Raw genomic sequence first — 12768 nt, 5'->3', positions numbered from 1 at the left:
TCTTCATTGTGATAGTTTCGGGCCTTTGTGGGGGCATATCAGAAAGTGAATTGGTGCTTCAGGTGTCGAACCTAATGATATCAGTGAGCATTTTTTTCAATTCATTCATTGTACAGGTTACTCAAGGATGCGCAGGTCTTTCCTTCAGCTAGTGTGGTTAATTTGTGTCTGGGTGGTTTGGAATGAACGCAATAACAGAATATTTAATAATAACCAAACCACCATAGAACAATTATTAGAAAAGATTAGGCTAAAACCCACTTTTTGCCCCCTAAGTTTGCAAAAGTTGCGATTTTGGCCCCCTATTAAAAAAAATAGCATTTTTGGCCCCCTTCGTCCAAAAATTACTGAGAAGAGGCCACGTGTCCCAAAAAAGGGGCATAATTGCAACTTTTTCTAAAGATAAGGGGTCAAAAAAGCATATTTCCCTTATGTTAGAGGGTCAAAAGAGCATATTTCCCTAAACATAGGGGGTCACTAATGCTATTTTTTTTAATAGGGGGCCAAAATCGCAACTTTTGCAAACTTAGGGGGCAAAAAGTGGGTTTTAGCCAAAAGATTAAAGTTCATTCCTTATGGTGGTTAAAGGCTAATAATGCCTCGTTTGTACATGGCACTCAGATGTGGTGGTCGGACCCTATGTTATGTCTGGGTATCGACTGACCGTTACTTTGTAAATATTTTGAGACGGTTCTCTTCTTTTTGGAGTGACCATGTAGCACATCTTGTACTATAGTGGTTTCACATCCAGTAGTAATATATTCCATTTTGATGTCTTAAAAAAAAAAAAAATTTAGCTTATAAGTGTCATTTTCAAAATGAGTGAATAGCCAAATACCCCCCCGAAATTGCAAGGTTCATCAAATACCCCCCTGTAGTTAACGAAACATCAATTACCCCCCTGAAATTGTTAAACGTTAGTCAATTACCCCCCTCCGTTAATTTCCTCCATCCAGCATGCTGATGTGGCAGTTAACTGCCCACGTGGCACTGCCACATGGTCAGAAAAGGCATGCCACGTCAGAGGGGGGTAATTGACTATATTTTTTAATTTTTTTTTGAAAAAATTTAAAAAAAAAAATTTGAAAAAAATCTGATTTTTTTTTGAAAAAAATCTTATTTTTTTTTCTTTTGATTTTGAAAAAAATCAACATTTTATGAAAAATCTAATGAGTCAAAATAAACACCTTAATTACTGTTATATGCAATAAACATGGGTCAAAATAAACACCTTAATTACACTTAGTCCAAAAAAATCTAATGAGTTAGTTAGTTAGTTATTTTGAGTCTCTTCCTATTTTTTTCTACTACTTGATAGTTTCGCAATTAGTTATATATTTTTTCTTCTTCTTCCATTCCATTTTCATTTCTTGCAAGTTGTTATAATCTCCCACATTATTCACAATTCTTCTACCACCTTCAATATTTCTTCTTTTTCATTGATCAGTTTTGCACGTGAATTTTTTCTTGTTTGTTTCCACCATGACCAAGATTGTTCTTCCAATCAAGAAAAGAAAGCCAGAGATACAAACCCACAAATGCAGCATCACACGTGTGTCTGCAACATCACCATCACCAAAACTCTTAAACAATGCAGACCAAAAGAGCAAAAGCATCATCACAGAAGAATTCAAAGTTGCTTTGCATGTGATGATTTTCAAGGCTGAAGGAATCGACAACCCCACAAATTATCCAAGTGTTAACAACAGAGCTTACAATTGGTTAAAGCCTGATGAAGATTCCGGTTCCTTTGGAGTTTTATCAACGAAAAGTAGGGTCGTTTCCTCTGCTTAGGAGTGATGGAAATGGAAAGAGGCTTGAAGGGAGTATTCTGCTTGCTATGAGACTTCAGAGGATCAAGGGTGATTCTGATTCACCTCTTCAATTTTATGCTGATGGCTTGTTTTTTTTTTTTTCTTTTCAAAATCAAAAGAAAAAAAAAATCAGATTTTTTTCAAAAAAAATCAGATTTTTTTTTAAAATTTTTCAAAAAATATTAAAAAATATAGTCAATTACCCCCCTCTGACGTGGCATGTCTTTTCTGACCATGTGGCAGTGCCACATGGGCAGTTAACTGCCACATCAGCATGTTGGATGGAGGAAATTAACGGAGGGGGGTAATTGACTAACGTTTAACAATTTCAGGGGGGTAATTGATGTTTCGTTAACTACAGGGGGTATTTGATAAACCTTGCAATTTCGGGGGGTATTTGGCTATTCACTCTTTTGGGAATTCTTACCAAAATACAACATTGCATATGTTAAAACAAATAATAGTAATAACTTTTTCTTAAAAACAACAATTATTTATTAAAAAATTTATATTTAATATTAAATGTATAAGTTTCAATACAAAATTTCTATTTTAAACTTTTAATGTGTGAATTTACACACGATACAAAAACCTTTTATTTATTTATTTATTTATTTATTTATCTTCCAATTCAACGCCTTATAATCTTAATTAAAAAACGAACACATCGTTGGTGGCCTTTGTAGTTGGGTGGTGGGAAACGAGAACGCGATGGGAGCAGAAAGTGAAAGGAAAGAAGAAGAGAGACCACCAATAAGAGCTTCTCTCACACAAGACCAATTCCTCTCATGGAAGCGCCACAAGGTTAGTTTTGTCTCTTCTCTTTTTCCCTTTTTTCTTAATTTAATTGTTTCTTCCTCCGTTTATTGCGTCTTGGATCAATTGCTTCCGTTTTATCACAGGATGGCATATCATTTTACAAATCTAAAATTAACCGTTAAATTATATCAAATTTTTCTAATTTTTGTATAAATTTTCAAAAATCATGATTGTTACCAGGTTCAAAATTAGCATATGTTTGGATTGGCTTATTTGAGCTTTATCTAACTTATGACACTTTTCATAAGCTTTATTCAGCTTAATTTCATAAGCTTTCCTAGATAGCTTATTAAAACAACTTATAGCATACACAAAAACAATTTAAGTTTATTTTATCTTTTCCTGTAGAAATAGCATATATATATATAAGCTTATACATAAGTTCTTGTTATGACTAGTGCTTGTTTTATAGCTGCAAATAAGCTGCTTATCCAAATAGGGCCTTGGTTGTTACTCTGTTTGTGATTAAAGACTTTTGCAGCATGATCTGTGGTGGTTCAAACCTTAAACAGGAAATTGGTTAGCTACCTCGTATTCATGTTTCAACACTTAGATGCAATTTGGGTTGAGCTTGGTTTGAAGAGTTTTCAGAAAAGCCGTATATTTAGTTTAGAAATTAAATATTAATTCATTGTTTTGCAACTTCATATCATTTATTTTAAGATCGGCATTGATATATGTTGCCAATATACGTCAATGAAAACACATACGTGTGACTTTAATAATAAAAGCTAACCAATTTTCAGTTGAATTTGACGCAACACATGGGAGGAGGAGTGGGGTGAAATAGGAACTAATAACCTGTTCTTCGCATTTGTTGAAGGATTGTTTGTAAAACATAACAGTTTCCTTTTAAGATTCAATTACAAGAATGGACTGACATTTCAAAATAGTGGATTCTCATAAAATGCACATGTAAGGTTATTGTTGAAGGATTGTTAGTAAAAAAACAACATTTTCCTTTTAAGATTCAGTTACAAGAATGAACTGACATTTCAAAATAGTGGATTCTCATAAAACGCACTTGTAGGTTAATTTATATCGACAATCCATCCCCTTTAAAGTAGTTAGTTTATACAACGGTTTTATTTTTTTATATTGATTTACCACGTAATGCTTGATTTGATGGTTGATACTTTAACCACAGACAAAATTTTTAAAAGTTAGCTACAATGAATAAACATGTTAGTGGCCCTGATGGCTTCCTGGAATATATGGATAGCTAGACATGCTACGAGCAAATACAAAAACAACAAGCCTTATTCCACTAAGTGGGGTCGCCATGCTATGAGCAAAAATATTCTAAATTAGTTTTAGACTTTTATTTCTAGTAGCTCTGAGATATTCTGGATTTGTTTTGAACTTTTGGTTATGGTAGCTCCTTAGATCCTTGTTAACATATTTTAAAATCAGGGTTGCATTCGATAGTTAACTTTGCGTAGAAAGCGAAAAAGCAACAGACCAAATATATAGATGGATTCATTACAGAAAGAACATGCTTCCTACTTTAACATTTTAATTTATGCAATAACTTTTTATCATTGAGTAATTAAATGGCCTACACAGTTATTACTAGTGATCATGCCGGATCTAAGATCCTGGGTTGATGGCGTTGAATGACCTCTAACTGGGGTTGTTTCATTGCAGCAGCCTTTTTCTCCGGGCGAATGAGGGTGGTGTACCTGCACACACTCTGACGGTCAAGTCAGTAGGCGCCGTTGAATGATAGGTATTTTAGGGTAAAAGTGAGCGTACCTAACCCAGTGTCCATGGGTTAGTATTTATAGAGTAGGTTTAGGGCTTTTCTCATAAAACCTTTACCTGGATAACTGTCCTTGAGGGACAACTGTAGTCCTTGAGGGACAGCTGTGAACAGATCAAGAGGAATCTGGACTGAAGGGTCCAAATTGCTTCCAGGGGTCATTTTTTCCGTGATGTCCTGGATGAGGTCCATACCATGGTCCTTATGGGCCTTGCACAAAGAGCCTCTTAGAACATATGTTGGGTTGGGTCTCGGCCTAAACCGGAACAACTACGGATAGTATTGTAACTTGTGACCAATTTAATGAGATTTAGTTGGTTGATTGAACAGATTGAGTCGCTTTAAAGATGATTTTTTGAGAAGTTTTTGTCTATTGCAGGGGATCACCTATTTAATCCTTTCTCTAAAATGCTACTATCTGTATTGCTTTTGCAGGATGCTGCTGAATCAGCCAGAAAAGCTGAACAATCCAGGAAACGGGCAGAGGATATTGCCGCTGGAACAGTCCAAATGAACGGCCGAGAGCTGTTTCTGCATGAGCCATGGGTGTTTGATGACTCGCGTTTTTGAGGTTTCTTTTCGTTGGGTCAAACAGCTTTTCATAGTCTTGCTGCCAATGTATGCTTTTTATCGACGTGGGCTTCATCTATGATATATCATTATATTTATAGAAATATACTCTTGGAAATATTATGTTTGTGCCTTTGGCAAAGAAACTGTGTTGGAAAGAACTGCTCTACTTGTATGAAACTTTGTGAATTATGATCAGTTGGAATGTGATAGTTTTTCTATCCGACAAAGAATTTCTTCTCTGATATCAGCATTTCTATAGAGTTAGAGTTTGTCAGTTTGAATATCATCCTTATTCAACTTTTACTTGCATGTTTTCTGATTAAGCTTGATCTGTTTCTTTTTAGGTGTCCTTGACCTAATTACACATATTGTTTTCACCACTTGCTTATTTCTAGATTAATTTCGCATGTATAAAACTGTTCCTTGGTACGGTGTTTAGATTGCTTATGACAAGTTACCAAGACTTGAATACAAGATGGAGTCAGCATGTGTCTGTTCACGCTTTTTTAAATAGACTGTTGCTTCCTAATTAGGGGTTCAGGGGTTCAGGAGTAGCATCTTTAATTATACATTAACCTTGTTCATAAGTTCACATACAAAAGAAACATCATGGACAAGCTCATACAACTGCTATTCCTACTGGTCTTAGTGTTGAATTGTAGTATCCCTACTCCTACTTTATAGCCTTAAGCACCATTGGGCTAGTAACAAACAGAAACAATAAATAATAATATTAATTAAATGTGGAATTTCCACTGTATGCAACATTTTTTATAGGAGTCTTCAGAGTCATGTCCTTGTTATCGTCATAGAACTTAATGCTGACTTTGGTAGCATATGAACTCATGTTACCTTTGATCTTTAATATTTATCATGTTCATAATTCATACAAAAGAGAACAAGAAAGGGTTAAGAATTTGTTATCATATATAAATAAAGAAAAATAAAACAAAAGATATTTAGACATAGAGAACTACCTCCTCCTTATTTTTTAGTCCCTCTAGCATTAAGGTACATATATTTCCTTTAACGGACAATATAATTATATCCTTCTGGAGGGCGTCTCCGTCAAAATTTATGGTGATTTTGTTTACGAGTTGAGTTAAACTTTGGTTTCCATTTCATGTCCTCGTCAATCCTCAGCTTACCAATTTGTATTGTTGTTTGTCTAACTTTCTTCTCATCCTCGATCCTCTGTTTAGCCATTTGAACCGCTCTTTGTCTGGCTTTCTTCTCGTCCTCAATCCTCTGCTTCTCCCTTTGTATTGCCGTTTGTCTGGCTTTCTTTTCGTCCTCAATCCTTTGCTTCTCTCTTTGTATTGCCGTTTGTCTGGCTTTCTTTTCGTCCTCAATCCTTTGTTTTTCCCTTTGTATTGCCGTTTGTCTGGCTTTCTTTTCCTCTTCAATCCTTTGTTTTTCCCTATGTATTGCCTTTTGTCTGGCCTTCTTCTCCTCTTCAATCCTTTTATTCTCTCTGAGTATTGCCTTAGATCTCTCCATTAACTCTTCTCTGGTGGGTTCACTTTGTTTCTAAAGCACAAGCACAGATATGAAAGTATGGTGTCTCAAAATGTTTAGCGTGTATATATATTCTATTAAAATTCAAATTATGTAAGCCTCTATTATTTATTCAATACTATTTTTATTCCATTGTTGCTTTGGAGTCGTCTAAAAATATTAGTAAGATTTTTTTTGAATGACAAATGTTAGTAATTAGTTTGAAAACATAACCTCTAGCTTCTTTTTTATTAGGTCAAACTAGTTGAACCTCTCAACCTCTCAAATATCTGCAGATTCATACTCTACTTATATTAATTTCCTATTGTCATGTTCATACGTCCAATGTTCAGTAGGGGTCCGTCCATCGTTAATTTATAAGTTGCTGCTGATTTGCGATATTATTATGGAAATCTAGTTGTTTGAAAAAAAATATTTAAATTAAACGCACCTTTCCTTGAGTCATCTAAACAAATGTAGTAGTATTTTATCATTGGTAGCAAAACCAAAGTTTGCATTATCGTAAATCTATCTTCTTCGAAGAAGAAACAACATTGCAAGTTGCAACCACCACATCTTTGGAACGTATGTGTTAAATTTTTGCAAGTTGCAACCACCCCATCTTTGGAACGTATGTGTTGAATTTTCGAGAATGCGCATATAATGGCATTACCATCATGTTGTTTCTGGATTTAAAAAAGTACCTTTCTTTAAAAGAGAATTTACAATTGAAGAGATTACGAGTTGAGACACAACTAGATCGCTCTTTTAAAGATGTTTCGCAACACTATTCAAATTTGTGCAAGGTAGACTATCAACTGCGTCGCATCCAAGATAAAATAGTCCAGTTCAAACCGTGCGATTACTTACTGCACTGCAAATAATCGTTTGAGAATTAACACCCTCAATATGGTACAAATACCACTCTATTATGGTACGAATACCAATCAAAACCGAAAGGATAGAAGGAGTGGAAGAAGAGAAGGACTCGACAAAGTCGAAAAGGGAGAGAGAAGAAAAGGATTCGAAGTTTTAGAATACTTTTTGGTGTGCCGAATGAACTAGACAAACTCATTTTATATGGAGAGTTTGTAACAAATCCATAGAAACTTAAATAATTGAGCAAACTAAAGTTAAGCAACCCGCGCATCGGTTTCAAGTAACAAACGGGTCAGAATCATAACACGCGAGCCGATAAGACCAGAAATATTCGTATAGTTGGATCATATTTAAAGGAAACTTATTAAAGGTTCAACTCTATCTTAGACATAGAACCCGTACACAACCTTTTTCTAAAGTGTATGCTAAAAGCTTGTACGTTTATGGCGCTGCACGTCTATCCCAGTTTTAATGAATGCTCTCCAGTTTTAATGAACTCTCAAAATCCCATAGGAACCAACCTCAGTTCCACATTCGTATAGGTGAGTCTATCAAGAGTATTCATGTAGTTATGTACTCCACTCCATATAGAGTATAAACCACATTAAGAGTTTATATTATTTCATCTTCCTGTCGCTGCAGGAACCATGCTTCTCTAGTTTTATCATAGCATGTTCTATCACCTCATGACTTGTTATTACCCATTGAACCTATTTCTTGCGATCTCCAGTATTTAGGACGGGTTACCATCACTTGTGAGCTATAAACATCAGTCTCCTCCTACTTGATGTATTTAGGACTTTCTCTCTTGTTAGTCCTTTCGTCAAAGCATCAACTAAAATTTCATCGATACTTACAAAATCTAGACTAACCGCTCCATTAGAGAGAAGTTATTTAACCGTGATGTATTTTCACCTTATCTGTCGTCTCTTAACATTGTAATAACGATTCTCAATCTTTGTAATAGTAGCGATGCTATTACAATGAATTAACACATCTGGTAATAGTTTTCCCCATAAAAGGATCTCAACTAGCAAACATCTTAGCCAACTTGCTTCTTCATTACCAACAGCTAGTTCTATCATCTTAGATTCCATTGTGGACTGAGCCAAAATTGTCTGTTTCTTAGATTTCCATGAAACAACCTCTCCAGCGATGCTAAAGATATAGTCACTGGTCGCTTTGGAATCATCTGGTAAGTTGTTCCAATCTACATCATTGTATTCTTCAAGTACAATAGGGTATCTTTGATAATGCATTCCAAAAGGCATGGTCCTTTTTAGATATTTCATGACTCTTTCAATATCATGCCAATGCTTCTTACTTGGCCTAGTTGTAAACTTGCATAAGAGTCCCATGACATAGAAATGTCGGGTCTAGTACAATCAGTGGCATATTTGAGGCTACCAATGATGCTCGCATATTCAGTTTGTCTAACACCATATCCAGTGTTCTTAAAGAGTTTTACACTTGGATCATAGGGTGTGCTTGCAGATTTACAGTCAAAGTAATTATATTTCCTTAAGATCTTCTGAATGTAGTGAGATTGATCCAAGGGAATTCCTTTTTCTGATTTAGTACTCTTGATACCAAGAATTACACCAACTTCTTGTATGTCTTTCATATTAAAGTTGTTACACGACAAAGATTTCACAGCGTTTATGGAATGGAATGAATGTTTGAAACAAGTAAGAGTAAGTCATCTACATAGAGACATATGATCGTGCAAATGTTATTTTCATACTTGTAATAATTATATTTGTCACTTCATTGACTTTGTACTCATTCAAATTCATTAGATTGTCAAGTTTTTCATGCCATTGCTTAGGGGCATGTGTTAGACCATACAGAGATTTGTCTAACTTACAAACCTTCTTTTCCACAGATCACAGAACCTTCAGGTTGTTCCATAATTTTCTTCTTCTGGTTCATTGTTTAGAAAACCGGTTTTGACATCCATTTGAGGTACTATCTGTTACACCCCAATTTTGGACCTAAAAATACTTGTTCAATTCTTCTTTTCTTGCATTACAAGTCATTTGAACTGTCTCTGATCAATTGCATCTTTCTCTGCATTTTATTTCAATGTTATTTGCAAAATTCATGAAGAAGGGCATTTTAGTCATTTCTTATGTTAAAATTTCTTTCAATCTTTGGAAAATTGTTTGAGTCTTTTCAACTGGTTAAAATAAGTCCTTATTTCAATTCTATGTCAAAATCCATTTCAAAAATTGCATTTGAAGTCATTTTGAGTCAGTTTAGCCCCTAGGGGCATTTTAGTCTTTTCATGTGTTGAAGCTCTGTCTAATCTCTTAAAATTGTCTCTGAGTCTTTTAATTTTGCTTGTATAAGTTCTTGCTTTAATTTCCTGTTAAAAATCCATTTTAAAATTGCATCTGAGTCATTTTTAGTCGTTTTAGTCCCCAGGGGCATTTTGGTCATTTCACACAAAATTTTGGCAGAGAGAGGTTACTTTAAAGTACCTCATTTAGGTAATTGGTTCATTTTAGTCCGTTTTGTCAATTTTAATCGTTTCACTTTACGTTATTTTCCGGTTACCAATTTTAATTCATTTTATTTTAATTTTCATTTTAAGTCCTAAAATTCCTAAAATTTGCATTTTAGTCCTTTTAGTCTTGTTATTTGCATTTGGGTCCTTTTGTTTGTTCATTTTGCAGATCTTTGTCCAAGAGTTAGTTATGCCACGTGGCAGTGTCTTATTGGTCCAGATTGAACAAGTGGCAGCCTATAAAAGGCCACTTCATCAGTCAAAGTCATCCCCACTATTCACTTTCTTACAACTCAGCAAAAACAAAATTTTCATTTCTCTCTCCACCAAAACAGAATCAAAACCGAAAATCCTCAAGAACAAAGATGAAGATTCATCTTCATCCTTGAACCCTAATTCACCAAATTCCCCAAAAAACCATCACAATTCATCACTGATTCACCAAGAATCATCCATCATCAACATCAACAGAATCCAGTTCAAGCGTTCGAGCCTCAGAACACAGGATTCGAATCAAAATCCAGTAACAGAATCAACAAAGTCTCAGAACACGAATCCACCGCAAATCCATCACCAATTCACCTGTAAGTAATCACGCACGCAGAACAAACCACTGTCACCTCAAACTGCAAATCGTCGCCGTCAAATTCACGAACCAGGATCGAATCACCGTCGTGACTCAAGATCCGTTCAAGAACTGAGAACGAAGATTCACAGAGAAGAAGAACAACCGAATCAAAAATACAACAGCGGAATCAGAATCAAGTCCAAGCAATAACTCATAAATTCACAGAAACAAGAAACAAAGAAGAGAAGAAGATTCTTTCCGATTTATTTTCGGAAATTAAGAAAAGCTGTGAAGTTTTCCCTACGGTTCATCTTCTTCTCCGATTTAAGACGAGGTTAAGCTCATCTTATTTTCTCTCTTTGCCTTAAAACTTTGTTCTATTTGGGATTTTGTAGATCTACGTATTTTTAAGCTAGTTTTGCACGAATGAATGCCAGATTCGAAACGAGGAGAAGAAGAGGAGTGTTTTAGTCTAAAAAGTTCAAAAAAAAAGAGAGAAAATACTCCGGTACGGTGGCGCCGCCGGCGAACCACCGCACCGGAGTGAACTCCGTCCTTCTTCTTCGTTTTGTTTCCGGTGTGGGAGAGAGAGCTTCTCTCTCTAAAAGGGACCCTAGAGAGAGAAAGGTGAGGGGAATATGAGAGCAAACCGGTTCACCATCATTTATAGCAACCAATTGGACCGGGTCTCTTTCAACCCGAACCGGTTCGCTCCATAACCCGCCCTTATTGCTCTTTTTGGGCTCATGCTGTGTTTGCCATGTCTGCACACACACTGCTATGCGCACCCCCCATTTTTGTACCTTTTAACTGTTTTCTTGCTGTTCATACCCCCCAAGCATGTGTTTTGTTGCCAAAAAATTCCAAATTAATTCATACGTATTTCTTCTATTTTTTGTAGTCTTTTTATGATATTTGTTGTGTTGAAAATTGAAAAATAGTGTGGTGTTTTCTTGCTTTAATTGTGAGATTTTATGTTAAAAACTTGTGGTTTTTTGCCTAACTTCCATTCCATTTCTTGATAAGATGTTGGTGATTCATGATATATGATTTTGTGAGGGTTTTGCTACTGTGTGGATATGTTTTTTTTGCTGAATGTGTGTCTTGTGCCTAGTTGCTTGCTTTGCAAGATTTGTTTGTGAATAAATAATGTAAAGTATGCTTAAATTCACTATTAAAATGCATGGTCTATCACATCTCTTTGGTCCCCATTTTAAAAAATCTGAGTTCATGTCTTTAAAATGTGTTGAAATGTGGGAATTATAAGTGATGTGGACCTTGTATTTTGTGGCATAATTTTAACCATGCTTTGCATCATTTTTGCTATATTTTGTGGTAATTTCTTTGCTTTTGTCATAGTAACTTTTACTTGCTTTATTTTTCTTGATATTATCATGTGCTACTAACTCGTCCATTTCATGTTTCATGCATTTCATAAGGCATTCCATTCCCATCTTATATTCTTAGTCTCTATCTTTCTCACACTTTTAAATTCATGCAAAGATTAGAATGTAAAACTTAGGAATTTTTTGTACTTTACTTTTATGCAATTTTAATTTCTTGCAAGACCATAGAATGTATCTAGGCCAATGATGTAAAGGAAAATGGACTCTAATAATGTACACCGACACAAGCACCGACACATGCACACACATCACTTTAGGTATATGGCTAGAATATGCATGTTTAGATGTATGTTTAGGATTGTATGTTTAGATGAATGCTCAGGATTTACGCTTAGAAAAAAATCAATTTTCCAAAAAACTTGAACAACATCACTCAAATTTTTCTTTCATAATAAACCTTGGGATCCAAAATCCCATTGTATCCTCTTTTATTTTCTTAATCAAATTTTAATGAATTTTAATCATACTTAGACCTTTTTGCAAAATAACTAATTCCACCTCACATTTTTTACAATCTTATGCCCTTGAGGCCTCTCTCTTATTCTTCAAAACTCCAATTTTCAAACTTAAAATCAACCAACAAAAACAAAAACATTTTTTGGAAGAGAACTACGGTGGATTTGATCCCTTAAACGGGTACGTAGGCAAAGAATCAAAATTCCTTCAATTCAAATAAAATAAAAATCCAAACACATTCTTCTCCCTCCAATTCTTCACTTAGAAAACTCTTAAGTTTAAATAAACACTTTCAAAATAGCCTTTAAAATAAAGCGCGCGCGTAGAAATTAAAGACGGTTCCTATAGGATACTATAGTCGTTATGGGTGCCTAACACCTTCCCGTAGCGAAAACAACTCCCGGACCTCGATTCTCAAGGGTTTTTCTTACTTTTTCCCTTCCCAAGAAAAAATAAGATATCACCGGTTAAAAAGGTTCAAACGT

The 12768-nt window shown here is 35.0% G+C and overlaps 1 protein-coding gene and 1 long non-coding RNA gene across 2 annotated transcripts; one reads left to right on the top strand and one right to left on the bottom strand.

Moving 5' to 3' along the window:
* The first annotated feature begins 2456 nt into the window (after positions 1–2456).
* Positions 2457–5210, top strand: LOC146922602 (zinc finger CCCH domain protein). Its single transcript, XM_085715443.1, has 2 exons — positions 2457–2618; positions 4831–5210. Exons 1-2 carry the CDS (start codon positions 2526–2528, stop codon positions 4963–4965), a joined length of 228 nt encoding a protein of 75 aa, XP_085571569.1. The 5' UTR covers positions 2457–2525; the 3' UTR covers positions 4966–5210.
* Positions 5211–5527: 317 nt separating this feature from the next.
* LOC146922601 (uncharacterized) lies at positions 5528–6474 on the bottom strand. Its single transcript, XR_015012515.1, has 2 exons — positions 5946–6474; positions 5528–5827 (listed from the first exon to the last, which is right to left on the bottom strand). It is a non-coding gene; the product is annotated as an uncharacterized LOC146922601 (long non-coding RNA).
* Between the last annotated feature and the right edge of the window lie 6294 nt (positions 6475–12768).

Source organism: Medicago sativa, chromosome 5, assembly GCF_051527215.1.
Source record: "Medicago sativa cultivar Bolivia chromosome 5, Bolivia_mono, whole genome shotgun sequence".
NCBI lineage: Eukaryota > Viridiplantae > Streptophyta > Magnoliopsida > Fabales > Fabaceae > Medicago > Medicago sativa.
This window is presented reverse-complemented; position numbering and strand designations above follow the sequence as displayed.